The 26,775-nt window shown below is 47.0% G+C and overlaps 3 protein-coding genes across 34 annotated transcripts in view; 1 reads left to right on the plus strand and 2 right to left on the minus strand.

The window, feature by feature from the left end:
• HERC1 (HECT and RLD domain containing E3 ubiquitin protein ligase family member 1) overlaps positions 1-10,297 on the plus strand; it is a 208,431-nt gene extending 198,134 nt beyond the window's left edge. For all 20 annotated transcript variants that reach the window (XM_081507446.1, XM_081507454.1, XM_081507461.1 and 17 more), the window contains 5 exons: positions 441-517; positions 1,293-1,545; positions 3,785-3,937; positions 6,384-6,689; positions 9,656-10,297. In XM_081507446.1, the coding sequence (XP_081363572.1) occupies positions 441-517; positions 1,293-1,545; positions 3,785-3,937; positions 6,384-6,689; positions 9,656-9,841 (975 nt within the window). In that variant the 3' untranslated portion in view covers positions 9,842-10,297. The remainder of the gene's footprint in view (positions 1-440; positions 518-1,292; positions 1,546-3,784; positions 3,938-6,383; positions 6,690-9,655) is intronic.
• Positions 10,298-15,491: 5,194 nt separating this feature from the next.
• On the minus strand, positions 15,492-19,957 carry FBXL22 (F-box and leucine rich repeat protein 22). Its single transcript, XM_081507496.1, has 2 exons — positions 19,598-19,957; positions 15,492-16,456 (listed from the first exon to the last, which is right to left on the minus strand). The coding sequence occupies exons 1-2, from the start codon at positions 19,930-19,932 to the stop codon at positions 16,111-16,113; spliced, it is 681 nt and encodes a 226-aa protein (XP_081363622.1). The 5' UTR covers positions 19,933-19,957; the 3' UTR covers positions 15,492-16,110.
• Positions 19,958-22,475: 2,518 nt separating this feature from the next.
• The window catches only part of USP3 (ubiquitin specific peptidase 3), a 156,623-nt gene continuing 152,323 nt past the window's right edge, over positions 22,476-26,775 (minus strand). For all 13 annotated transcript variants that reach the window (XM_081507469.1, XM_081507473.1, XM_081507477.1 and 10 more), the window contains one exon: positions 22,476-26,122. In XM_081507469.1, coding sequence (XP_081363595.1) covers positions 25,957-26,122 — 166 coding nt within the window. In that variant the 3' untranslated portion in view covers positions 22,476-25,956. The remainder of the gene's footprint in view (positions 26,123-26,775) is intronic.

A 26,775-nucleotide genomic window follows, 5' to 3' on the forward strand; every position in this document is an offset into this window, starting at 1 on the left:
GAAAAACAAATCTCAAAAGTTTGAACAAGTCTGTATTTTAAGATCTACAGTCACAGTTTTGCTTGCAAATCAGCTCTAATCCTTCCAGCTTTGCCTCATATCAGAGTTTTTCTGATAAATCTGTATCTAAAATAATACTTGGCTATCATTTATTAAGTTTATTTGAATGTCACTATGCCCTGCTTAGAGATACCCCAGCTCGGGCCCTGGATTGGCTTTTTCATCTTCATTCTGTATACTGTGACATTTTCTCCATGGGGGAGTTCCTAAATTCATTTTAAGTTACAGCCACGAAAATAATTACAGAGACTGCTATTTGTCATATAGTATTGTAAATTCCTCAGCATTTTCTTTTCAACTTGATCTTTAATGTTAATTGGTTCATTTTCTTGATACATTTAACTGCCTTTCTAAAAAAATTGTTCTTCTTTCTTCTACAGGAACTTGAAACTGGTATTGTGGACCTTCTTATACCCTCTCCCAATGCTACCGCAGAAGTGGGTTATAATAGGGACAGGTAAGGGCAGTCAGCAAGTGTTATTGAATGTCTATGATAATAGTGTACATTTACTAAGAGCTTACTATATGCTAGGTACTGTTCTAAGTGTTTTACACGGATTATCCCATTGAATCTTCATTATAGCTCTAAGGAGTAGGAACTGTTACTGTTCTCCTTTCACAGATAGGAAACTGAGGCACTTATATCATGACTTGTTATTTTTTATGAGACCAACTGAATTATAATATAGAGGAATAGAGGAAGTGCAGACTTGAAAATGAAACCAGACCTCTTTTGTGTTTCTGAAGGCCCACATGGCCTTCTCTCAATGAATTAAAATTCATTAAAAAACCTTTGAAATGCTATCCAGTCACAGCAGTTAGTATTTGCAATCATGTATTGTTCCTGTGTTTGTCAAATTTTGAATTTTGGATCCTGCTTCATGGACTTGTAAATGATAAATGATTTTAGGAAATAGCGCATCTTTGAGCAGGTAGCTTAAGAGCATTCACTCACCCTTTTTATGGTTCTTCAGAGTAATTCAAAATACAGTCCCTGTGCCATCTAGAACAATAGCAGTAGGCCATATGTCACTATTGAACATCTGAAATATGGTTACAGGAGCTGAAGAACTGAATTTTAAATTTTATTTAATTAACTTAAATAGCTGCATGTGGCTAATGACTGCCATATTGGACAGTACAGGTCTAGACTAATGCTTTAGCTGTTTGATAACTTGTTTCTAATAGAAATGAGGACAACTTTGTTTGAAATATGTCCTTTAATTCTGCAGGTTCCTTTTTAATCCTTCTGCCTGCCTCGATGAACACCTCATGCAGTTTAAGTTCTTGGGAATCTTAATGGGGGTTGCCATTCGCACAAAGAAGCCTCTGGACCTCCACTTGGCCCCTCTGGTATGGAAGCAGCTGTGCTGCGTCCCACTCACCCTGGAAGACCTGGAAGAGGTGGATCTGCTCTATGTGCAGACTCTCAACAGCATTCTTCACATTGAAGACAGTGGGATTACTGAGGAGAGTTTCCATGAGGTAAATCCTGGCTGGTCCATGGTTCTGCTGGTGTTGACGAGAATTTTCCTGTGTAAAACTCAGATACAGCCTTCCGCTTGCTGTCCAGCTGACCCATGCTGTATACCATTGCTACACCTAGCAGTTCAACCTAGAAGTTTAAATAGTTGCTAACAGAGTCAGCTCCAGCACTCAGCTTCTGCTCCTTCCCCTTTAATCCATTCTATCTGCTTGTTAGAGTGAAGGACAGAGAGAAGCCAGGAGGCCTGAGATAACCAGAGTTCATCAAACCTGGTTTGGAGACAGATTTAACTGCATTTTTAATGAAAACCAGATGAGTCAGTACTCCCTGCTCATCAAGTAGCCCAGCAGTCCCCAACCTTTTTGGTACCTACCAGGGATAATCACGATGGTGTGATCACTCACCTAGAGCCAGACATCCTGGAATGTGAAGTCAGGTGGGCCTTAGGAAGCATCACTACGAACAAAGCTAGTGGAGTGATGGAATTCCAGTGGAGCTATTTCAAATCCTGAAAGATGATGCTGTGAAAGTGCTGCACTCAATATGCCAGCAAATTTGGAAAACTCAGCAGTGGCCACAGGACTGGAAAAGGTCAGTTTTCATTCCAGTCCCAAAGAAAGGCAATGCCAAAGAATGCTCAAACTACCGCACAGTTGCACTCATCTCACACGTTAGTAAAGTAATGCTTAAAATTCTCCAAGCCAGGCTTCAGCAATACGTGAACTGTGAACTTCCAGATGTTCAAGCTGGTTTTAGAAAAGGCAGAGGAACCAGAGAACAAATTGCCAACATCCACTGGATCATCGAAAAAGCAAGAGAGTTCCAGAAAAACACCTATTTCTGCTTTATTGACTATGCCAAAGCCTTTGACTGTGTGGATCACAATAAACTGGAAAATTCTGAAAGAGATGGGAATACCGGACCACCTGACCTGCCTCTTGAGAAATCTGTTTGCAGGTCAGGAAGCAACAGTTACTGGACATGGAACAACAGACTGGTTCCAAATAGGAAAAGGAGTACGTCAAGGCTGTATATTATCACCCTGCTTATTTAACTTATGTGCAGAGTACATCATGAGAAACGCTGGGCTGGAAGAAGCACAAGCTGGAATCAAGATTGCTGGGAGAAATATCAGTAACCTCAGATATGCAGGTGACACCACCCTTATGGCAGAAAGTGCAGAAGAACTAAAAAGCCTCTTGATGAAAGTGGAAGAGGAGAGGGAAAAAGTTGTCTTAAAACTCAACATTCAGAAAACTAAGATCATGGCATCTGGTCCCATCACTTCATGGCAAATAGATGGGGAAACCGTGGAAACAGTGGCTGACTTTATTTTTCTGGGCTCCAAAACCACTGCAGATGGTGTTTGCAGCCATGAAATTAAAAGACGCTTACTTCTTGGAAGAAAAGTTATGACCAACCTAAACAGCATATTAAAAAGCAGAGACATCACTTTGCCAACAAAGGTCCGTCTAGTCAAGGCTATGGTTTTTCCAGTGGTCATGTATGGATGTGAGAGTTGGACGGTGAAGAAAGCTGAGCGCCGCAGAATTGATGCTTTTGAACTGTGGTGTTGGAGAAGACTCTTGAGAGTCCCTTGGACTGCAAGGAGATCCAACCAGTCCATCCTAAAGGAAATCAGTCCTGGGTGTTCATCGGAAGGACTGATGTTGAAGCTGAAACTCCAGTACTTTGGCCACCTGATGCGACGAGCTGACTCATTTGAAAAGACCCTGATGTTGGGAAAGATTGAGGGCAGGAGGAGAAGGGGACGACAGAGAATGAGATGGTTGGATGGCATCGTTGACTCAATGGACATGTGTTTGGGTGGACTCCGGGAGTTGGTGATGGACACGGAGGCCTGGCGTGTTGTGGTTCATGGGGTTGCAAAGAGTCAGACACCACTGAGCGACTAAACTGAACTGAGGGACTGGTTTCATAGAAGACAATTTTTCCATGGATGGGGGTAGACGGGGGGTGATTTGGGGATGATTTAAGCACATCACATTTATTATGCACTCTATTTCTATTATTATTACATCACCTCTACCTCAGATCATCAGGCATTAGATCCTGAAAGTTGGGAACCCCTGAAGTAACCTAATCAGCTATCTCAATTGCCTTCTCTTCATCCATAAGATTTCTGATATTGTTGATGTTTTGCTGTATTTGTGTGTAACATACTTTTTGTGGTCATTTCTGTCATGAAGTAAAAATTCTTTTTTCTTCCATTCATAGATGATTCCTCTTGATTCTTTTGTTGGCCAAAGCGCTGATGGCAAAATGGTTCCTATAATCCCTGGTGGAAATAGTATCCCACTCACGTTTTCTAACAGGAAAGAATATGTGGAGAGAGCCATTGAATATCGACTTCATGAAATGGACCGACAGGTGAGAAGAAACATTTTGAGAGGCTCACATGAATGTTTGCATTTGACTCCAAACTCCTGCTGTCTGGTTTTTACTGAATTTTGGTGTATGAGTTCACGGTGTTGATAAATCTCTATCTATATTTCAGTCCTTATTCAGAGACTTTTCAGGCCATATCTCAGGGTCTGCTCTTTACTCAAAGCCTTAGTTGAGCCCTGAATTGGCCACTGTTTCGCTTGGAGGCCAAGCCCTTGGCCAGGCCTTCAAAACCCGCCTTCTCACTCTCACTCTTCCTCAGTCTTATTTGTCTTCATGTCTTACTGCCCCCCAACCCAGTGTCCTGCTCCAACTCAGTCAGTCAGGGTCTATGTGAATGAATCCCTAAAGACTGGCCTTGTAATCCCATGTGAGGGCCTTTTTCCTCCAGGTCTGTAACCGTGCAGATCGTTTTTGTTACCTAGAAATTCTTCAAGCTATCACATACTTCTGTGTTGTAGACTAAGAATTAGGCTGCAGTGTTTGGGTCTTCTTTCTTCAATTAGCGTGTGAGACATTGAATGAAGAGTGTATTTTTTATATATAACTTATATATCCTTGTTCTGTGCTGATACGTAGTAAGCATTTAGTAAATGATGGGAGTATGATAAGTGACCTTAGAAATGAATACTGTGTCCCAAAGCAGTGATTTTGGTTATACAGTCCTTCATAGCCAATTCAGTAATACCTTATTTGCAGAAGATGTTGGGCTTTTCTCAAGAGTTGAATGCAGGCTCTGAGGCTGTGTGGTAATTTGAATTATATATATTCTATACTGTTCACTCCTGGTTCCTTCTTCGACTCTGGCTTTGGGCCAAGTCTAGTCAGAAAACTATACCCCTTAGCTTAGTAAGGGTGGATCCTGTCAGCAATGTTGTTTACACAGTCAAGGCTTAGGATTTGTCTCTAGTGCTTGAAGATGCTTACTCCTTACAGACTGAATAACTGACCAAAAATTCCCTGGTCACTTCTAACAGGCCAGATGTGGTAGCAGGCCCCAGCATGTGCAGTTTTCCCCATAGTTACTCGATGGGAAGATGGAAATTAGTATCACCATTTCAGAAATGAATGCATGGAGTCCAGAGAAATGAAGTAATGTGCCCAAGGCAAAGCCAGGATCACAAACCAGGTTTAACTGTGGTATCCAGGCTCTTGTGCTGACCTTTCCTGTGAAGGCCAGATTGACCTGTTCTCCAGCAGCTGTGCTCTGCTCTGCCCTGGCTTTGTTCCTTTCTTGATAACAAGGCCTTCCTCCTCTTTCACTTCCTCCTTGTCTCTTAGAACCCTGTGTTCTTCCTATAGCTGTCCCAGTTGTTCCCCACTCAAGCAGCCATCCATGTACTTCAGCTTGTTTTTTGGCACACTTTGGCTGGGGCATTCCCTTTACCGTCAGCAGAGACTGTCTTCATTGCCTGTTCATTCCTTAGCCCTGGGCATGACAGCCTTAACGCAATCATAACTCCACGGCCTTCCCCAAGATGTGGCTTCTCTTCAGGTTCTTTGATTCGGCAGATGATTCTGAACTGGCCAAGAGTGGAGAAGTTATTTATGCAACAAACCTTGAACCAGTGGTAGGTCTGTGTGTAGAGTATGCTCTATTGTACAACCTTGGAGTGGTTTCGCCAGACTGTGTAGGCAGCCTCTAGGCAGCCTCGGACCACAGCCTCTGACCGCACCCCTTCGACACTCCTCAACTGATCTGTTCTCTGCACTGTGCTAACAAAAGCTAACTACCCAATCATACAGACTCGTTTAAAATACCTATCATAATCATGTGAGCAGCACTTACATGCCTTATTTTTTCAGATGAGAAAATTAAAAGAAGTGGTGGGGCTGGGATTCGGAACCCATCTCCTGATTAAATTCTCTGTCCTTTTTACTGCCTTCCTATGAAAGGACTTCTCAGTTTTACTTTCTTCTTTGTACTTTTCTAACTTTTTTTTTTTTTTTACTATCAGCACAAATGATTTTTACAAAAAGAATATAACTATTTTCAAAAGAAAATATAAATTACAAAGACAGTAAAAGCCCTAGACACATCCTCCAAAAGCTGCTTACCCTGGTGAGAAGATGAAGTATTGCACAGAGCAGTTTTAACAGCCCATGGCCATGTGTGGTTAGGAGTGTGAGTGAGTGGGGTTGGCATTAGAAGGGCCCCCGTGGGCTAGAGTTTTGTGGGGCTGGGAAGGTGTGCTCCTGAATTGATTTGACCTGGGACAGGAAGGAATGTATGAATCCCACAAGCAGGGAGAAACTCTAACAAAGGGTCAGAGGCAAGAAGGTTGGACCGTGTGCAGTCATGCCAGTTCTGAGGGAGAAGTAGAGGGCCTGGGAGCAGATCAGCACACACGAGGTGCCTGACCCGAATGGGTCCACCATGGGTGCCTAGTCTGCACACAGATGTTGAATGAACAACCTCTCCTGGGAGCAGGTGGCTGCAGTCCGAGAAGGAATGTCCTGGATCGTCCCTGTGCCGCTGTTGTCCCTCCTCACAGCAAAGCAGCTGGAGCAGATGGTGTGTGGGATGCCCGAGATCTCTGTAGAAGTCTTGAAGAAAGTGGTGCGGTACCGGGAGGTGGATGAGCAGCATCAGCTGGTGCAGTGGTTCTGGCACACACTGGAGGAGTTCTCCAACGAGGAGCGTGTGCTTTTCATGAGGTTTGTGTCTGGAAGATCTCGACTACCAGCCAACACTGCTGATATTTCTCAGAGATTTCAAATCATGAAGGTTGATAGGGTAAGTAAGATATTTTTTCTTCCTGGTAATGTCTGCCTTTGTTGCTTCCTTGTTGCTTGCATGTTGGGCTTCAAGTAGGCCTACCAATTCAGGATTAATGCTTGGAATTTCCAGATTTTTTTTTTTTTAATCAAGCAGGAAAAACTTGTTTAGAAACATCTCATAACTGCAATTTTAAAAAAAATGTCCTACCTGGATGTAGAAAGCACACCACAACCAACAACCTTCACTGAATCTTCCAGTATCTTCCTGAATGAAAGCTAAGTTTGGCAGAAGGGCCATCATTGTTGCCTCTGTGTCGTATTTCCTATGCCTTTTCATCTGTGACTTCTGCACTGGGACACGGTTTTGTTTATTTGTTTTCACCAAGATACTCACCATTAACTGGTGCACGTGCTCCAGGAGGAACGTGACGACACGGGGAGCAGCAGTAACGTGCTCTGCGGCTACGTGTGTGGTGTGCATCACGGAGCAGGCAGTGCGGCTTCTCTGCAGCCTCATGAAAGGTCCCTGCTGCAGAGCGCCAGCCCAGCTGCCGTTTTGACAGATGGCTCAGGAATAAAAGGGCTTAGAGCCTTAAATGCATGCTGCTGCCAGAGTCATCTTTCTTTCTCAGGCACCCATCTGACCATGTCACTCTTCTTTTACACTCTTCAGGGCCCCCTTGTGTTGATTCCAGGACAAACACTGACTACCTTGGCGGCCTTAAACACCTCCACAGTCTGGCCTGTGCCCTGCTTTCTGATACCACCTCTTGACACTTAACTATTTCTGGCCATTATGGCTGCTTGCCTTTCTCCTGATAGACCACAGTTTTTTGGTTAGTTGTTTGGGAGTGGGGCGGGGGGTGGTTTATTGGCCACACTGCATGGCTTGCGAGATGTCAGTTCTTCAACCAGGGATTGAATCTGGGCCACGACAATGAAAGCCCAGAATCCTAACCACTAGGCCACCAGAGAACTTCCAAGACCACCCATGGACAGTATTTTTAAATGTCCCTGCCTTTGTGTAGGCTCTTGCCTCTGCTTTAGAAAGTTCTTTTCCTATTCCTTTCCATGTATGCCTATCAAGCACTTATTCATCCTTTAAACCCGATACCAATGTCATCTCCTCCAGGAAGCCCTCCCGTATGATTTCCTATACCTCCTAAACTATTCCTTAGGGCAGACTTAGATCTCCTTATGTCCATCTCCTGGACACTTAGTACATCCCTCAAACCCAACACTAAGTTAGAGGTGTCTATGTTCTCTCTTTCTCCTTCTCAGCCCCCTAAAAGCTGGGCAGTCCTCTGAGCTGGGCCCATAGTGTTTATTCCAGAAACAGCAAGGAAAATAGGACCTTGTTACAAGGGCCAATCCCACCAATTTCATCAAGTTTCAGTATCTGCCTTTCTGGTGTTTTCCCAGTAACTACCCCTTGAAAGTTGTTGAGTCAAAGCTGGCCCTCTCCTGCTGCCTCCTGAGGCTGCCTGCCTGGGCTCAACTCCTAGGCTAGGCTTGCTGGAGAGGCCTCACACACAGGAAAGGCTATGAAAAGAGCCTTCCCATGAATTTTCTACACGACTTGCCAGAAACTAAAAGCTGTGCATCTATTTTGTTGCTTCAGAGAGGAGGCAATGGTTTGCTTCTATTCGGTTCTGGGAAAAAGCCTTGGCTTATATCTGTTCTGGGCTACCCTGCCATCCCAGGAGTTAATCCACTAAACATCCCCTGCCTGGAAGGTTTTATCCTTAGGAAACTGACCACTATTGGTCTCTCCTTTGTGACTTTTAAACCATTGCTCCAGTTTCCAGATCAGAGTCACCTGTTGACATTCCCCTTTAGTGTCTTTGTGGGTTGTGGTTTTTCTGCATTGGTCACTGGCTCTGGCACAGCTAAGCTTCTGGGCCTTCCATCTCCCACCTCTTAGAAATGCACTTACCTGATGTCAAGTTCCGAAAAAGAGGGCTGGTTTCCGGGAGTTCAGTGAGAAAGAAAGGGCAGGTTCTTTTTTTTAAAATTATAAAAACAATATATATCATTACTATCATTACAGATAGTTTGGAAAACAGTTGTGTTTGCAGGGCAGGACAGTGTTTGCAGGGAGGGGCAGGAATCCTGTCCCTCTAGTGGTATCCATTTTCACTTTTGTGTAATTCCTCAAGCGTACACATTTTTGCATGACACATTTGGAACTTTATATAAATTGCATTTATATTCAAGTAAATGGCAAACCACTCCAGTGTTCTTGCCTGGAGAATCCCAGGGACAGGGGAGCCTGGTGGGCAGCTGTCTATGGGGTCGCGCAGAGTCGGACACGACTGAAGCAACTTAGCAACAATCTATCCCCAGCACTTTTCTGTCTTGCTGCTAAGCATCAAAATTATTGTTTTAAATAACTGTATCACCATCAGTTAAAGAGGTGGGCTGGGATTTCATTAACTGCTCCTTCCTCATCAGAGCGGTGGTGGGATGGCAGGCAAAGGGTGCAGAAGGATCACTAGGAGGACAGTGAGGGGAGGAGGAGTGTGGTGACTCCCTCAAAGTTGTTCCTTCCATTTCACTGGCTCTGTTGGCACATCTCCATAGCAGCTTCAAGTCTTCACCCTCTGGTGAAAGGGAGTGAACTCTGTTGCCCTGTGGCAGGCACTGTGTGAAGCATGTTCTCCCAAGTAACCCCACCAGTTAGGGCTCATTCTCATGTCACACAGGAGGGCCTTCGAAGAGTGAGGAGAGGAAAGAAGCATCTTCGCCAAAAGCTAGATGGCCACAGGACACTAGAGCCTGCGCTGTCCCTACCATGGCCAAGCCTCTGCTTGCTCTCCTGGTGGCCATGCAGTCAGTCCTGTTCGTGGAGCCCACCTGCAGGCAGGGAGAAATGCTCTCCTGACTTGGGGGGGGTGGTTATGAGCAGCGCTGCTCGCCACTCCCCCACCCCCCATGACACCCTGATGCTGCAGTCACAGCTCTGGGTCTCTCTCTCCACAGCCTTACGACAGTCTGCCTACCTCACAGACCTGCTTCTTCCAGCTGAGACTGCCCCCCTACTCTAGCCAGCTGGTCATGGCTGAGCGCCTGCGCTACGCCATCAACAACTGCCGATCAATCGACATGGACAACTACATGCTCTCGCGAAACGTGGACAACGCTGAGGGCTCCGACACTGACTACTGACTACTGAGGGTGCCATCACACCTCTTTCTTCTCAATAATGTTCACTTCCAGTTTAATGTTGATACACTTTTATGGTAACTACATAGATGTTTTAGGAACATAAACCGACGTTATAAACAGTGGCCACATTTAGTTACTCTAAAAGTAACAAAGAAATTAGATGTTTTTATTTTTCTGTGATTGTACAAAAAAAAAGACAAAGTGCTCTCAGTCAGGTTTTCCCCTCCATACTTTTGGTCACTTTTGATAAGTTTGCATGGAACCATTTTGGTGCATTTTTAGTTGGGAATGGTACATTTTTGTAAACCCGCCCAGTGAACATGGAATTGTACATTGTGTATAATTGTTCATTAGAAAGGACAGTTTTACATGAATATTCATATATTTATTTTGTTTTAATTTGAATTGCCTGTGCAGGGTTCCTTATGCAGAGAAATAAAGCCAATTCAGGAATCAGTGCATGGGCTGCTTTTGTTTTTGGAGCTTTGATGAAGAGAGAGTGAGCTTTCAAGTTTCACTCTGACAGCTTTTTGATTCATCAGAAACATTCCTTCACACCGGACTTTGCTTGGAAATGACAGCAGAGGTCCACATGGGTATAGCAGCCCCTGAGGTGAAAGCTTCTATTCATTGGTTCTGTCATCCTTGGTCTCTCACTGTGTTCCCTCATCACAGGCCCTTGTGTCAGCCACTTGGCCCGTACTTTTGCACCACCCTTCCACTTCCTCCACAGCTGGCTTAAAGTGTGACACACTCATAGGAGCCTTTCTTAAACAGCCCCAGGATACCTGGTACAGGATGCAGCTCTACTCAGTTCTGACAACCCCCCGCCGTCCTCCCCCCACCGCCAACACACACTGCCCTTTGAGGAACCAGTGGAAACAGTGATGGGATTAATGAGCAGGGCAGTTTACAATAACATGTCATCTACTCTGGAAGGTGGCCAGGTGGGCACTTAGCATACGTGAATGAGTGACCATATGAATGTGTGAATTAACATGAGAACTAAGGAGTAGCTTTTATGTCCTTGAATGATGGTGGGGAGTTGTGCAAGGGACTGGGGAAAGGATTATACCCTTGGTGCTTAAACGCAGCCTTTGAAGGCCCTGGGCTATATGCTCATTTGCTCAGGCATGTCAGAATGAGCATGCGGTTCTGGGAGAAAGGGCCATTTGGAGAACAGCTGTGAAGGCTCTGGGAGTGGAAACAGGGAGCAGGCACAGCCTTCAGATGGCTTGTCTCTTTCATCCATTAGAAGTTCATGCCCCATGATACTTCCAGTGTACTTCATGGACAAGGTCAAGGCTGACAGCCTGCTCAAATGAGGTGCCAGACAGAGAGCTTTACAAGTACTTGTTTTCCACAAGGTAGGTAAAAGGCACGAGTTTGCAAAAAGAAATTGGAAGGAAAATGTGGTTTTGCTTGCCAAGATAATGTGCATGGCTATTTCCCAGTGAGTATGCCTAATAATATTTAGAATGATGACATTTTAGTTTTATGGAAAAGAAACTTCAGTTGGAATTGTGTCTCAGAAGGAGACCATAGCTTCCAGGGTCTGGGCCTTTAATACTTGACCTGAGAGCTCAGTCAGAAGCAGCAGTGAAGATCTTTGTGTGTGCAGCACCCACTCAGTGGGAATGCACTGTCAGGGCCTCTAGGTCAACAGGGAACTGCTTGCAGAGAAGAGAGGGCTCTGTGCTGTGGAGGTCCTGGACAGTACCACCGACTTCTCTCCAGGCTCTCTGGGCTGGTTCCTGGTAACCAGTGGTTCTTCCCTCTTGCTGAGCTGGGCTGAGGGTGTGTGAGCTGAAGGCTGTGTCTGTAGTCTCAGAGACTATTTTAAATCAAAATAAGGCCTTGAGCTTCATGAGGCTCTGGGCTCTGCTGCCACAGTTTGCTCTGGACTCATGGGGAAAGGGCACCCACAGCAGGCTGACGCGCATGGTTCCAGCTCCCACCTGTCAGGCCTAACGGATGGCTTCTCAGGAGCCCTAACTCTCTGAGGAAACTTACAGAGACACCTTGGTTTTATAACAGATGCCATTTCTTTGCTGGAAACCTATCATTTTGCTTCATTCTCTCTACTTTTAGAAGCTGTAGGAGACAGGGGAAGGCAGGAGTCCCTGATCTGAGGACCTGAAATGAGCCTAGTGCAACTATTTTTCCACCCATAATTCACTTTTAACCCCCATAGAGGTTTAGGTCTTTTTCTTTCCTTGCTGGATTTGTTCAGTTGACAAATCCTTGAAGTTTTGTCACCCTTAGATGGTCCCAAGAGACTTTTACCCCCAACCTTTAAGATTTCCTCAGAGGCCCTTTCAAGGTGTATCTTTTCTGTGGGCCTCCCAGCTTTGTGGCCTTTGTCCAGCACTGCCAGCCAGATCAAACCTACATCTGGTGAGTTCACTTTTTAGCAAAAACCAAGTCTCGGGCATTGAATCCCAGAATTGAAGGAATGCTAGAACTAAGGATCAGAGGTCTCTCCCTTTACAGACCAGGAATTCGAGGTCAGGAGAAGGAGAGTGCTGGATCACAGTTACTTAATAGATGAGAGCTGGGAGTCCTGGCTTCCTGTCAGCACACTGCTGGTGGAGTTGAGGGAGCACAGTCAGTCCCCTGCAAATGCTTAGCCTGTGCCAAAACAGGCCAGTGTGTCCCTTAAGACAAGCCTCAGAAAGCAGCATCCCCCTAGCAGGCTCTGCTTCCTAAGGAGTAATCAGGAGCCCCTGACTTCAGAGCATGTGGCCCCAGTCTCTGCTTGCACTGAGGGTCCTGGACCAGCCAGTACAATGTGGTGACTGGGGTCAGCCCCCCACTAGGGAGGCACTGTTCTGCCCTCGTGCTGAGGTTCTGCACCCTCCCCCTAGCTTTCACTTTGGCTGCCTTGGTCAAAACCAAGAGTGAAAAGAGTTAGCATTCAGGACCTGGGCAAAGTCTGTGGTCTGTTCTAATGGAGGCTCTGAGGGCATAGATAATCCCCAGGCCATTTCCAGGTGGCTCTGGGTCAGGCTCCCATCTCCCCCAGCTTGCCCTTCTCTGGAGATGCATTGGGCTTCCTGTCTTTCTTTTCTGAGCTGTGCCTGCTAATACCAACCTTACAGGAACTGGAGTCAGTCCCAGGTCTGGCTTAAAGGTAATGTCTTTCAACATGTGTTACTACTTCCCAGTGCCTGGGCCTTGTGGGTTCTGCCAGGCACAACCCCACCATGGATGTGAGGCTGCCTCTCCCTACCCTCCCCCTTCCAGGCACTACACAGTTAGACAATCTCATCACAGTGTCACGGAAAGTGTACTGGTCCTATTTTACAAACAGAGAAATGGAGGTTTAGAGAAGTCATAACTTGTCAGAAGTTACAGATGGCAGAGCTGGGAGAGAACTCAAAACTCCCGCCCAACCCCAGCGGCATGTCTTCTGACTAGATTGGCTCCCTTGAAGTAGGGCCTAGCCCAGCCCAGGGCCACTACCCTGTAAATGATTGTGAGATGAATGAGTTGGTGGGTTAATTAAGCATGCAGTGCCCCTTAGTATATGCAAATCTGAGAAAAGACTATGAAAGCTGTGTTTAGATTAAGCAGGGCACTGTGTTCTGTCCACTGCCTTTGCTATGAACAGTGACTGTTAGAAGGCAGGGTGGACAGTCAGTGCCTGCCTTCTGGAAGCATCTCAGATGGGCCTGGGCTCAGGGACCCAAAGCTCCCATGCAGGGGGCAGGGCCTAACTGGAGCCCTAGAAACAATGCTGGACACAACTGTCAGCACAGCTTCAGTTCTGTGATCACTAGTCTTGGTATATGGGGGTTTACTAGGCATCAAAGGGAACTGAACTGTCATTATTAAAGAGCTTCTGGGGGAGAAGGAGCCTCAAGGGAATGCAGGTTACTGACATTCCAACTGAACTTACAATAACCTTTGTTTGCTTTACAAACACAGTCCCATGATTCTTAAAAGAACTTTGCAAACAAGATTTTCTCGCTATCCCAATACACGGGTAAGAACGCTGAGGTTTGGAGAGGGCTGACCTGTGCTTAGTCAGAGGAGTGCTAGAAACCAGGATCTAGAAACTAGAAAATCACCCAGAGGAAGCCTGCATATCATAGGCTAGTAGTGGGCCCTCCCATTCCACTGCAGCTGGTGGCTTGGCAAGGCTGGCTTTTCCTACAGGGGGATAAAATGGGATTTTATTTCTGGGCTAAGTGCTGGTCCAACCAGGGGCCCAGGGCAGCAACTGAGGCCTTCAGCAGCCGCTGGAGGGATTTAGGCAAGGTGGGGTGCTGTCTGCCTGCCTACAGACTCTGCCTAGAAGTTTCAGCACCTCTGGGCCTTCACCATCATCATCTTGGGGCCCTGGTGCCTGCTGGGGGTAGCCTGAGTGTGGGGATTTCCAGCTCTCGTTTCATCCTCATAATAACCACTGAGGCCTCCTTTATTCCTTATTTTCCTGATCATCTCTTCTGCTCACCTTGTTTCACCTCACTCTGTTCAGCCGCAACATACCAGCCATGCTCCTTGTCTGGGGCCTTTGTGCTGGCAGCTGTTCCCTCTGTCTGGAATATTTTCTTCCAGATGCTGCACCCCTCCACTTCATTTCTCAGATGCCTCCTTCTCAGGGGGGCTTACATTTGTCAACCTCTTTTAAGTTGCTTTTCCTTTCCTGGCCCTTGTCAGCAGTCCCCGCAGTCCCCAATGTCTTTTACCCTGTACTTTCCCCTCTTCCCCAGTACTTATCTTCTTATACACTGACTTGTACACCATTTCTTCCCCCACTAGAACATAAGATCCATGAGAACAAAATGTCTTTTTTTTCCTTGCTGTTTCCCCAATATTTGGGCAATGAATAAGGAACCCATATGTTTGGTCAGGCCCCTCAAGATAGCTGTTGTCTTGTTCTCTGTAAGTCCCCTGCCTGACTAGTACCTGTTTCACCTAAACCCTACACACACATAGGACCCATCTTCCTAGATACTTGCCCCAGGCCCCAGCTGTTGATTGTTCATATCAAAGGGTCCCTGAGGGGCATCCCTGCCCCTCTCCCCATTGGTTTCCTTGGTAACTAATGAGCCCACCTGACATCAATTCCCCTGTAACTGGTCATCTCCCCTCCCCTCTCCCAAGCAAAGACTTGCCACAATGTCCTGCCTGCTGCAGACAGTGGGGTGTCACTCTAGGACCTTGCTTCAGACATGTAAGTTTCCTCCATCCTTAAACCATTGATGTCTCTGTTGCTGACTCTGGGCTCTTTCTCAGAATTAAAGCTGGGCAAGTGCAGGCCTTGTAGGCCTACGGGGTGCAGCCCAACACCAGTGAGTAAGCCATCAAGAGCCCCTTTCACAAAGAAGAAACACCTGGTCTCAGGTGGGTCAAGGGCCTTGATCTCAGCTGGTGATGGGAGTAGCCAGGGTGAGTAACGCCCACCACTTCACCATTTTCCCTGCCTTCTCCCTTACCCAAAATCTTCCCGCTGTACCTGGAACCAGGAGGCTGCAGGATGACAGAGCCTCTACTTTGGTGGCTAAAGGTGGGACAGCAGTGACTAAAGCTATGAACCTGAACTCAAGGCGTGTGCCCAACGTTCAAATCTAGCAGGTAAAAATTTAACTTTGCATTGGCTTTTAATGGTTTCGTTAACCAAAGATTTAACCAGGGCTGCTGCTTTTGTTTTTAAGTCTTTACTTTGGGATTGTCGAATGATTTTCTTCGTTTATGATGGATGGGAGAACGGTAGAAAACAAGCATAGCTGCAGTTTATGAAAGAATGACATCAACGAGAATTTTCTAGACTCGCTCAAAGCGAGGTGGGGATGCTCACGGAGCAAAGGCTAGGTGGAAACCACGGCTCTCTCGGGCTCAGGGTTCTACCCCTCCTCCCTCTGGCGCAGCAAGGAGGGAGGTGGGGGGAGGGCTGTCCCTCACACACCCCTGGGGAGCTCCGGGTGGCCACACTTCCCCACGGGGGTGATTTAGGACACCCCCGCCTCCACTCCCCTCCCCGCAGCCTCAGCCGGGAAGGATGGGATAACAGCCCAAGTGGAGAACCCGGTGCGCAGAGGAAACAGAAAAGTGTGCTCGTGTTTAGCGAGAAACAATCGAGTGTTTTCCAAGCATCTGGCCATCAAATCTCGCTCTCAGCCAACGTATAAAGTCGTAATATGGGGTAGGCGCTCGTATCCCTGTCTTGGCTGAGGATGTGGCGGCTGTCTAGGAGCTGGCGTTCAACACAAGTAGCTCCTTCCTCCGGAGTCCCGGGGCCGCTGTTCCGCCCGCGGCCCGGCCTAGCGCAGAAGCAATTTGCGTAGGGCGGCGCCGGGCGCGTGCGGGCCCCGCGGGAGCTGGTCCGGGATCATGGCCGCGCTGTGCTCGGCGCGCAGCGTCAAGCGCGGGCACGCGGCGCGCAGCCGCCTCAGGCCGGCCGCGCTCACGTTGCGGCAGAAGTCCACGTGCAGCGTCTGCAGCGCGCGCCCGTGCGCCGCCACGGCCGTCAGAGTGCGGTTGGTGACGCGCGCGCAGTTCTCCAGGTGCAGCGCGCGCAGGCGCGGGCAGCAACGCAGCAGACGCGCCAGGCAGTCGTCTGTGACGTGGCCGCAGCCAGAGAGCGTGACGGATGCCAGGTTGGGGCACCTGCGGAGAGAACGCGGGCCCGGGCCGAGGAGGATGCAGTTAGCGTGCTAGCGTGCGGCCGCCCCCGGTCACGCCCCCTAGCTCCCTGGCTGGTTGGTCCCAGTGCCAACTCTGGGAGACCGCATTTTATAGAGTACTGGGCCTACCTCTTGTGGCTTAGCTGGTAAAGAATCCGTCTGCAATGCGGGAGACCTGGGTTCAATCCCTAGGTTGGGAAGATCCCCTGGAGAAGGGAAAGACTACCTCCTCTAGTATTCTGGCCTGGAGAATTCCACAGTCCATGGGGTTGCAAAGAGTTGGATCCGGTTGAGCGACCTTCACTTTCATCGGACCTAGCGAGTTTCCTTTTGGGAAGTTGCCCACAGTGACGTGGCCAGGATCTGAACTGGGACCTGCTTCCCTTGCTCTTCTGCTACTCCACCTCACCATACTTGGCTATGAGTGGGCTTTTAGTCCCAGGAGCCCAAATCCCCATCCTGCTGTGGACATAGGTGATGCTGGTTTTCCAGGAGGGTGAGGAAAGCGGTGCATGGTGTCAGCTCAAGTCTAGCTTCAAGCTGAGGCCCTGGTGATCGTGGCAGGACAGTGCAGAGAGGGTTTCCTGTGAAGTGTCTTAGAGTCAGGCACATTCCAACTCTTGGCCATCTGGGCCAAGTTCTAGAGCCCTGGTTTCAGCTCAGTTGACTGAGGCAGTTACTGCAACTCCACTGGAATGCTAGCCTGCCAGAAGTCAAGATCCACAGGTAGCTAGTCCTAGGCCTATTGTGGGTATAGTCAGGGACACAGGTAGCTTGTCCAGAAAGCATGGGGGCAGGGGGGTGTCTCTCTGCACCAACCTTACCAGCAACTGCTTGAGAAAAAGATCTTGAGCATAGTTGGACGTGGCTTCTTTGTGCCGTGACCTTGATTGTCACTCATTACCTGGTGTGTATGTTTGAGATTGGCTGGGAGAGAATAATGCCCCCCAGTGTGGTTCTCCGGAGGACTAAATGAGATTAGAAGTGTCTGGACCCCGTGCAGGGCCTTCTGTAGGCGCTTCTAAGCCATGTTTCCTGGGAGCAGGCAGGACCAGACTTCTTCCAGTCAAGAACCTGTCTCATGGGTGCAGGCCTTGGCTTCCTATAGCCAGAGGAAGCTGGAGTCAGGCCACAGAGGGTTTCCCTTTCCCCATCAGCCTCCCTCAATGCCCCTGGGCTGTACCTGACTGAGCCAGCTCAGCTCCCTTTGCTTTAGGAAGGAAGGAAGGAACTAAAATAGACAGGACATGGCTGCATCCACCCACCAAGAACACCCCATCTTTCCAAGTTTGCACATCTTCCTTAGTCTTCATATCTGCCTTCCACCCCCAGTTTCTTGAATGAGGAAATTGGCTCAGGGAGCTCACGTGACTTGCCTGTAACTTATTTGCTGTCTGACGCAGGACAAATATCTGAACCTTGCTGCACCACCTCTTCATCTGTCAAGTGGGAGAGAAACTGTTACCTTCACTGTGGTGGTGACAATTAGGTAGGCGTTTAAGCCCCAAGGCTGTTAACATGATTCCTTCCTCTTAAGAACCTTTAGAATAATCCTGAGGCAGGAAGAAACCAGCAAAAGAAACCATGGACTCCCTACCCAGCCATCCTCAGCTGTCCCCAGGTGATTGCCAGATCTAGGTTTGGTGCACAGGTATCAATACCTACTATGTGCCAGTGCTACTGTGTCATTTAATCCAAAATTAGCCTGTGAGGTAAGGCAGTTTATCCCATTTCACAGGGGAAGAAATGAAGTTGAATTAATTTAAATATTTGGGCTGGGGGTCACATGGTCAGACAGTAGCAGTACTGGGGGACTCAGCCCCAGGCCCTTTGCTTTTTTATGACACTCGTGACCCTTGCTGTACCTGGACAGGTACAGTCCACACCTTGCTGGTTTGGGGGGTTATACCTGCTTCTCTTACAAGAAGAATGGAAGAAATTTAGGGCAGGCTTTTTACCCTATACGTATCACTTTCCTGTCTGTTTACTGGGTCTTGTTAAACCCATCAAAATGGCATGGTCTCATCAGGGACCAACCCCAAATCCATCTTCTATTCTCTTCTATGGCTTTGTTTAAAAAAAGAGAAAAGAAAAAGAAAGGAGGGGCCACTACACTATTTGCTTCTGTCCCTTGTTAGGCTGCCAGAATACAGCAGCTGTTAAATCTGGGTGGCAGCAAGCGGACTGAACCTAGTTTGTTAGTGAACAAGGGGATCATTTCCTCAAAGGCAGGACAGGACTGGTAAAGGCTCAGTGAGAGCCTGGCTAAGGAAGTCTATTCTTTCATGGACTGCTCTGGGCAGGAGGCTGTGACAGTGAAGGGAGTCTCGCCCATGGCTCAGCTGCTATGGGGTCAACAGGTCAAATACAGGATGTATTTAGAACATACTTATGCCAAAAATTATTCCGTCTATCTGAAGTTCAAATTTATCTGGGCCTCTTGAATCTTTTTTTTGCTAAAATCTGGTAATCTTAGACTGTGGGGCAAATCACACAACCTGTCAGACTCTTTGGTTTGCTTATTTGGGAACTTGGGCTCAAGCACTCTTCCCTTCAGTTTACTGATCCTCGCAGTAACTTCAGGCACTGTGAAGATTAGTAAGTTTCTCATAAGGAAACCATTGTCTGCGCCCCTGCTGGAGCCTGGATTGGTTCATCTAGCCCAGAACCGAGTAGCCTAACCCTCCTTCTTCAGCTGCATTTCACAGGTCTTGGGGTTTGCTTGCCAGGAGCAGAGTCAAGGGGGTGAGCTGACTGCTAAATCTTGAAACCTTTTCCTGGGGCCTGACACTGAAAATGAAGGCCCAGCTGGACCCACCCAGCCCTTAATGGCTGCCAGGGAGGACAGCTGCCAGAAGCACAGGGACAGGCTGAAGCCTAGTTCTTCCTCTCTGCTGAAGCACCTCTAGGACCTGTGAGGCTAAGAGGAGGATTAGCGCCCTTTCCCCCCATAATTCTGTGCATCCTGTGGAGACTGTGCAGGGGGTGGGCCTGGAGGGTCTGCCCTGGGCCTAGTCTGAGGCTCCTGGAAGCAGAGCCATCTTAGTCTCGTAACTTACTCTTCCCAGACCCCCAGGAGCCTCCCAGGGCTCTGAATGCCAGCGCTGCTCAGGAGGCGGCCTACCTGTCGCACACCTGGAGGAGGAAATCATTGACTAGGCTCTCGTGCCGGCTGCAGATGTTTCTCTGGAGGGCGCTCTTGAGCCAGTCCTCGATGCTGCACACCTGCACGCGGCTGGAGTGCCAGCAGATGGAGAGGCTCCTGAGCGCCGGGCTCAGGAGGAAGTTGTCCTTCTTGAGTTCTGTGAGGGAGTGAAAGTGCAGCAGGGGCCAGAGTGCGGGGTCCTCAAACACGTCCTGGAGCTGGGGGCAGGTCCTGGCAAGGTTCTTCCTACTGTCCTTGTCCAGGAAGGAGAAGAGGTGCAGCAGGCACTCCCGATTGAGCTGGGTGATGTGCATGGTACGCAGTGGCCACACCGAGTGTGGCTGGAGCCCAGGGACCTGACCTACCTCCATCGGCTCCTCCCCAGCTCTGGGCTGGTGGACATATATGGTTGAAGAATGGTGTTTATTTTTGGCCGACAACTGGTGCCGGCGCTCTGAGGAGGAGGGAAGCCCAGACCCAGACATACGTGCGGCAGTCTGTGGTTCGGCTTATGTTTAGGGGAATTGAAAACCCTGGCAGAAAAGCAGCATATTGAAGTTCAATAGCCTCCTTAAAAGGGGATTTCTTTCCTTTTAGCTGACAGTGGTGTTAGGCAGAGAGCTCTTTTGGCATTTTCATTCGAGGTGCTGGCTAGACCACCTTTGTCCGGGCTTGCAGTCTCTACTTACTGGGAGGGACTCTAATTGTAAATAGTGTCTGGTTTTATTTCCTGGGACATCAATATGAGCCTTCGGCTCTACTTTCAATAGGAAGAAGCCTGCTGTCTATAAAGAGCTAAAGGTGATGGTTTTATGCTCGGAGGTGTAAGCAGAAGCCATGGTCGATGCCCCTTTTCTGTGTTATTTTGTTCCATAGTGATAGTTTTCCAGCCTAGGCTGAACTACCGTCAAATCTTGCTGCTCCCCTCCAGGCAGAGGGATTTCCCAGTTGGCTCTGTTTTTACCCTGAGCTTTTTCATAAAAGATTGGTGTTAAGTAGCTTCTCGCTCTCCAGGGTTCTTCTGTGTGTATGTGTGTCACATTTTAAACTTGTCTACTTGGCTTTACATTTTTCCAGTTACATGTCCTTCTGTATCTAATCTATATTCCCCAAAGTGCCAGGATGGATGAAGTTAACTCGTAATACAAAACTGCTTGAAGCAATTATAAGTTGAAGTATTTTATTCTTGCCCTGTAAGCCAGACACATATCCTCCTTGTGAATGTGTGTAGTTTAGTTCCCAGCACTTAAGCTGCTAGGTAAGTTGAAACTGAGATTTCTTAATCTGTGGATCCATTTTCTAGTACCGCTTCGCTCCCAGTCCTTCACCAGACCCTACTGTATTTCCCCTCCTGTGAACTCCTAGGTCTGTGTCTCCTATGTCTTGCTTGGTTTGGGGGCTGCAGTAGTGAGATAAGAACCATTTTTTCTCTGCTAGACCAGGAAACACCACCTCAGTGGTTACTATTGGTCCTTTTCCCACATAATTAGAATTGGAAGGAATGGGAATACTGTTTCCACTTGTGTGGATGAAGCACAAATGACCCTCTTCTGGAACCGAGGCTCGGTCAGACCTGGTGCAGCTTTGCCTGTAAAAACAGAATGCAGCCTAGGGGAGAAAGTAGCCATTGTGGCCAACTCCCTTGCTTTGAGGAGCCAGTCTCAGTGGTCCCCTGTGCCCAGGTTACCCCACCCACCCACCCACTGCCAAGGTCAAGTGGAAAGCGTGACTTTTCTTAAAAACAACATACATCAAGAAACAGCCAAAAGCAAGATGCATTTCTCAAGGAAAGGGTTACTAGGAACTGCTCATATTTCACACTAATCATTTTAATTGTTCAAATGACAGCTGACAGCCAGAGTCTCTCTTTGGGGTCTAGTTAAACTTCTTCAAAAGGTACTGCTGCACCACAGGTGGGTTTACTGGAAAGCCTTTAGGATTTCCCTCCTGAATCCTTTCCAAACCAGTACTTTTTAGAGAGCTGATCCCTGGAAGTAGTTGGTTCTTTCACCTTCTTAAAGGCAGAGTAGTATAAGCATGCCAGCCACAGGGGAGAGTCATTTTGGTTCCTTGTGTCTCTCAAGCTGCACTTCCACAGCTCTGCTTGATCAGCAAATATGGGCAGAGCCAGGCCACTTCGCTGCTCCACACGTGGGGTGGTAGGAGGCACCCCAGAATATAGGGTGGGTCCACAGGCATGCCTGCCTGCAGGGAGGGCTGTGGCTCACAGCCGGGTGTTCTGACAGCTGTTCCTCCAAGCTCCTCCCTTTCTGCCCCGTGGAGCTTGGCTCCTCCATGGCCTCTGACCAGCATGGCTGCCAAAAGGAAACGTGCGATTCGAGAACTGGAGGCAAAACCATTTGGGCTGCAGGCATCTCTGTCTTCAGTTTTAGAAGACTGATAGAAACAGGCAAGTGAGTAACACAGAAAAACGATGGGTGTGGACACGGGGGTTCTTGCAGGAGCTTACTGTAAAGCAGGTATTACTCTTTAACACTGGCACTTGTTCCCGTTTGATCCTTTGCTCAGAGCCCCAAACCTGGTTCCTCAGGGTAGTCTGGCTCTGACGGAGGCAAGTGGACCTCATTCTTATAAAATCAGTGTCACAAGGAAGGACAGGATGAAGTCACGCAGTGCGGGTGAGCTCCCCTGGGACCTGACTGCGGCACTGGACGACCTGGTCTGCCACCAACCCTGCCCCTCCAGGTCATTCTGTCTGGGCCCAAGTGCACAGCAGCCCCACGTGATGAGGGGTTCATAGAAACCTACTACCCGTTGACTCATTCCAAAGGCCCTTGGCTTGAGCAAGTACATCATCACTTAACTTTGCTCCACTGAAAGAGGTTCGGAAATAATAGTCAGAAGAGACCAGATCTTTAATGATACTTTCCATAAAACAGTTCAGGTTGGTGAAGCAGAAAAGGGCTGTGATTACAACTTAAATGAAATCAGTCACTTGCACAAGTAATCCTCTCAGCATCATACAAATTAGGTTTCAGTGGAAATGATTACCTCTCACACAACCAACACTCACAGAGGGCAGTCTGAAGTCCGTCGCAGTCAGACCTGAGGGGGAAGGTCCTCACCCAGCGAGGTGATGCACAGACCTTGGACTACAGCATGACGCCACCCACTCCCGCTCCTTCCTGCACTGTGGGCACCCTCCTGCGGCCACGCTCTGGTCCCCTCTTATCTGTTCCTGGCTGCAGAAACAGACTTTGCTCAGGAGCTTCTCCAGGGCCCACATGAAGAGGCCACTTCAGCTACAAAGGGAACATGAGAGAGTTTAGGGGACGGTAGAGGTGGAAGTGGGATAAGTGTATCTAAATAGACATATGTACACACACTAAACCAATGAAGGAGAGGTTTGGCTTTAAGAAATAAATATGTCCCCAACCCTAGAAACCAAGCTGCTGAGTAGGTTCCACAGGTGAGATACACATTTAACACTTAACCAGGGCCCATACACTTCACTGGTTTAATTCTATTACATTTGTCATCACTAGACACTGAGTAGAATACAGTGGATAAGCAAAGGTTTTCTCCACCATGGAGAGAGAGTTGTGTTGCCACAAACTGTTTCTATCACCCACCTGTGTGGGAGGACTTCTGAGAAAGTTTTGTTCCGAGGAGCCCTGTGACTCAGCGCGAGGCCCTGCCTCAGCACTGCTCTCTGAGTGGGAAGCCACACACATGCTAGAGACAGCACGGCTCCAGGGAACAGCCCTGAAGAGCACGAAGGTCAGCGTTCGAAATAGGCGTGATAAGGCTGCACAGTTAAATTTTCAAAATACAAATAGGCACATTTACATCACTGGTGTTCAAGTGCACAGTTCACATGGATCCAGTCGCTTTTCCAAAGAACCTTCATGGGATCCTTCAGGCATGTCTGCTTTAGTAAAATGAAGAGAGAAAAACACTGCAAAATTCAAGAGAGGAGGTATGTTCATCTCCCAAGCCAACAGTGTTGCCTGTGCGAAGACCACTTTCCCCAACAAAGTAGTCTAGTCTGTTGTTAAGTTCCATTTGGTAGAAAGGCCATTTTCCTCCATCAACACTGCCCGAGGCTTTCTTGTTGGAGTTATAACTGCTGCCCATGCAGAGACTAGTGATCTAAGTGCAAATGTTAGAAGTTACAGCTGTGTATCTTCTAAGCGAAAGAGACTGGATTCATAGGAGCGAGGTCAGAGGAGATGCACATTTCTAGTTCAATGTCATGTGATGTTAATGTACTGATACAGTAGATCAAATTATGTGAAACTGTCATTTTTGTAGCTCAAAAAGTTGTGGCTCGACTTATGTAATTTAACATTGTAAACTTTTAAATACATGTTTTCCTCTTAATTTTATCTTCTGGGCTCTCTGTTTCTAAGTTGTAAGATCTATACATGATGGCAAAGCTTTTTTCTCTGGAGCGAAACTGTAGACCAGCACTGTCTGAGAGAGCTCTGCACACAAGCAGAACTGTCCAGCCCTAGGTCTGTGCCATGAGTGGCTGCTGAGAACTTGAAGCATGACCAGTGTGACGGAAGAACTGAGTTTTCAATATATTTTTAATTAAAATCAACACTTAACTAACTATACGTGGCCAGTGACCACTGTATTGGACAGGAGATGTTCAGACATAATTTGCTCCTAGTTATTTTAAACTGTTTAGCAGGTGTGTTCTGTTGTGAGAAAATGTGGGATTTCTCCAGCTAATATTAAAGTGGGAATGGAGCAGCTCTGCTCCTGCAGTTTCAAATATCCAAGCTAGGAGGAGTGCTACTCAACTTTCTTTTCCATCCATACACTTAAAATCTGGACCATTTTTTTTTTTAACAGAAAAAAATAATATGAGAAAGTCTGATTGGCTGGCTTAACATAAACTAACTACATTCTGCCCCCCTGTAACAACTTGTAGAGAATTGGGACAGGAGGAAAATACCGACTGGAACAAGGAACGAACATGAAAATGTGCGTGGTCCTATCCCACAGGCCCAGCTGGAGCTCCCTCCTCCTCTCACTAATTTGCACGTTGTGCACCAGCACCCCAAGATCAGCAGGCTGACTTGAAACACTTTAGGAAAGCACAGGACCTCAAGATCAGCAAGCAGGCTGGCTTGAAAACACCTCTGGAAAGCACAGGAAGCTTCATTAAATGGGATTCTGGTTCCAGATTTCAATTTGAATTAAAGCTAAGTAGTGCTGGTGCCTAATTTTCTTGAAAACAATTTTAAAAGACTGCTAACCTAAACAACAAAAACTCGACTTATTCAAAGTGAAAATATTTTCAATTGCTCTGCCATGAGGATAGGCCAGTGAGAGCTGTTAAAACTTTTTGAAGAGTTGTTAAAACTTAAAAGACTTCAGTTTCCTCCTGTGGACTCCACAGTGTTACCCGAAGTTTAGGTGATGGTCAGAATCAACTTGGAAAGTAGCATCTCAACCTGTGGTGGCCAAGTAAGAAGTAAGACTAGAGTGGACATGCAGTTAATCCCAGTGCTACAACCAATGGGGGAATTAGGTGCTGACTCAAAAAGGCAAATATGACACTACAGTTTCTTCACACTGGATAAATAACATTTGGATAACATGTAGCTGAGTCACAGAATTTTTGAAACACTTTTAAGTGTATTTGGTCTTATTTGGACTGTTAAGTATCCCTTCTCACCTATGAAAGTGCCCTAAAACCAAAAAAAAAAGTAATTCTTGAATTTGCAATGTAGGTACAACTGAACCAACAAATTTATTTAGTTAGTGCTGATAAACAGCAGCTTTGAGAGATACCAAGAGCAGCAGTCACCTGGTCTATTTAATGATGACCTTCCTGTTCTCTTTTATAAGCAGAAAGAATGATTACTGAGGAGTCACTGAACTCTCATGAGCCACAAATTTACATGCACACATGATACTTGGTTTAGAGCCAACCTGATCTCTGTTAGATCTGTGAGAAGGCAGCAGGTGGTTACACTGCTCTTCACAATCGGGAACATCTCTCGCTTTCAGCATATGAGAGTAACAAAGCATTGATGTAAATGTGCCTCAAAGTGAGAACTGAACATTAATATAAAAAAGTCAAATAGAACTAAGTTCTTTAAACTACATATAAAAACTGAATTATTACAACTAAAGCAGCAAATCAAAATATCTGCTGAGGTTTTCTGGTAGAACTAAAAAAAAAAAAAACAATTAGTTGGTGCCCATGTTCAATAAGTCACTACCATTGACAAAATAAAACTAAACCCAAAATAGGAAATTGAAAAGTGCATGATGAAATTAAATCTTGGATCAAGTATTTATGGAAAATTGGAAATGTCTGTCCGGTATAATTGACGAATAATGATTTGGAGGAGGTATTAAAGTTTGTCCGATCCAGCTTTGGCCTGGCGTTCCACATAAAAAAGGATGTAGGCCTTGGCCCTCACCACGGTGTCTTCATCAGTCAGTGTTACAGTACTGTCATTGAAATGGAACCAGCGACCTTCGTGAGTTGCGTATGCTGTGTAATGTCCAGAACCGACCCTGTAAAGAAAGGTCAAATGATCAAAGAAAAGGACTACCGAAGTCACACAAGAATCTGTGCAATCATATAAATTATTAGAAGGACAATAAATTTTAATAAGTACTGTACGGAATCAATTCTAGAGATTTGTAATTTAAGAGAGTTGATTAAGCTCACATGTTTATCTTCTTGAAACCCATTGAAATGACAAGGAATATAGTGACACTGGAAAACAGGGAAGAGTGCCATGGACTGACCAGAAACTGAAGGTTTTCTAGAACACAAAAAGCTGTGTGTACATGGCACTGGATTAACAGAGAAACGAAACATCAAAGGAGCCTAACAAGGAGAGGTCGGGGCCTGTGGAAACATGGAAGGCTTCAGGACCAGACTTCCCATCAGAGTCTTAGAAGAAATCTGAGCACAGGACAGAAATCTGCCTCCAAGGAGGCACTTTCTCTCCTACTTTGACCATCAACGGCTTTTCTTTCTCAGCATGACCCACCCACTCACGCATGGAGCCCCAGAGTCAGTCCTCCTGGGTAGGAGAAAGCCTGTAGACAGAACAAAGACCTTCACAAACTGCTAGAAAAACCCTTACAACATGTCTTGAGCTGAAGACACCAGACTAAGAGTGCCCCTGTCAACTACCCAACAAATACATCTCAAGTAA

This window comes from Giraffa tippelskirchi, chromosome 7 (genome assembly GCF_054371585.1).
Source record: "Giraffa tippelskirchi isolate mGirTip1 chromosome 7, T2T-mGirTip1v1.2.pri, whole genome shotgun sequence".
Classification (NCBI taxonomy): domain Eukaryota; kingdom Metazoa; phylum Chordata; class Mammalia; order Artiodactyla; family Giraffidae; genus Giraffa; species Giraffa tippelskirchi.

Bases quoted from the DNA above. Each gene is read 5' to 3' on its own strand.
- FBXL22 (XM_081507496.1), bottom strand. From the start codon at position 19,932: ATGCACATCACCCAGCTCAATCGGGAGTGCCTGCTGCACCTCTTCTCC. The intron at 16,457-19,597 runs GTAGGCCGCCTC...TTCTCTCCGCAG, and splicing joins CTCCTCCAGGTGTGCGACAG to GTGCCCCAACCTGGCATCCG.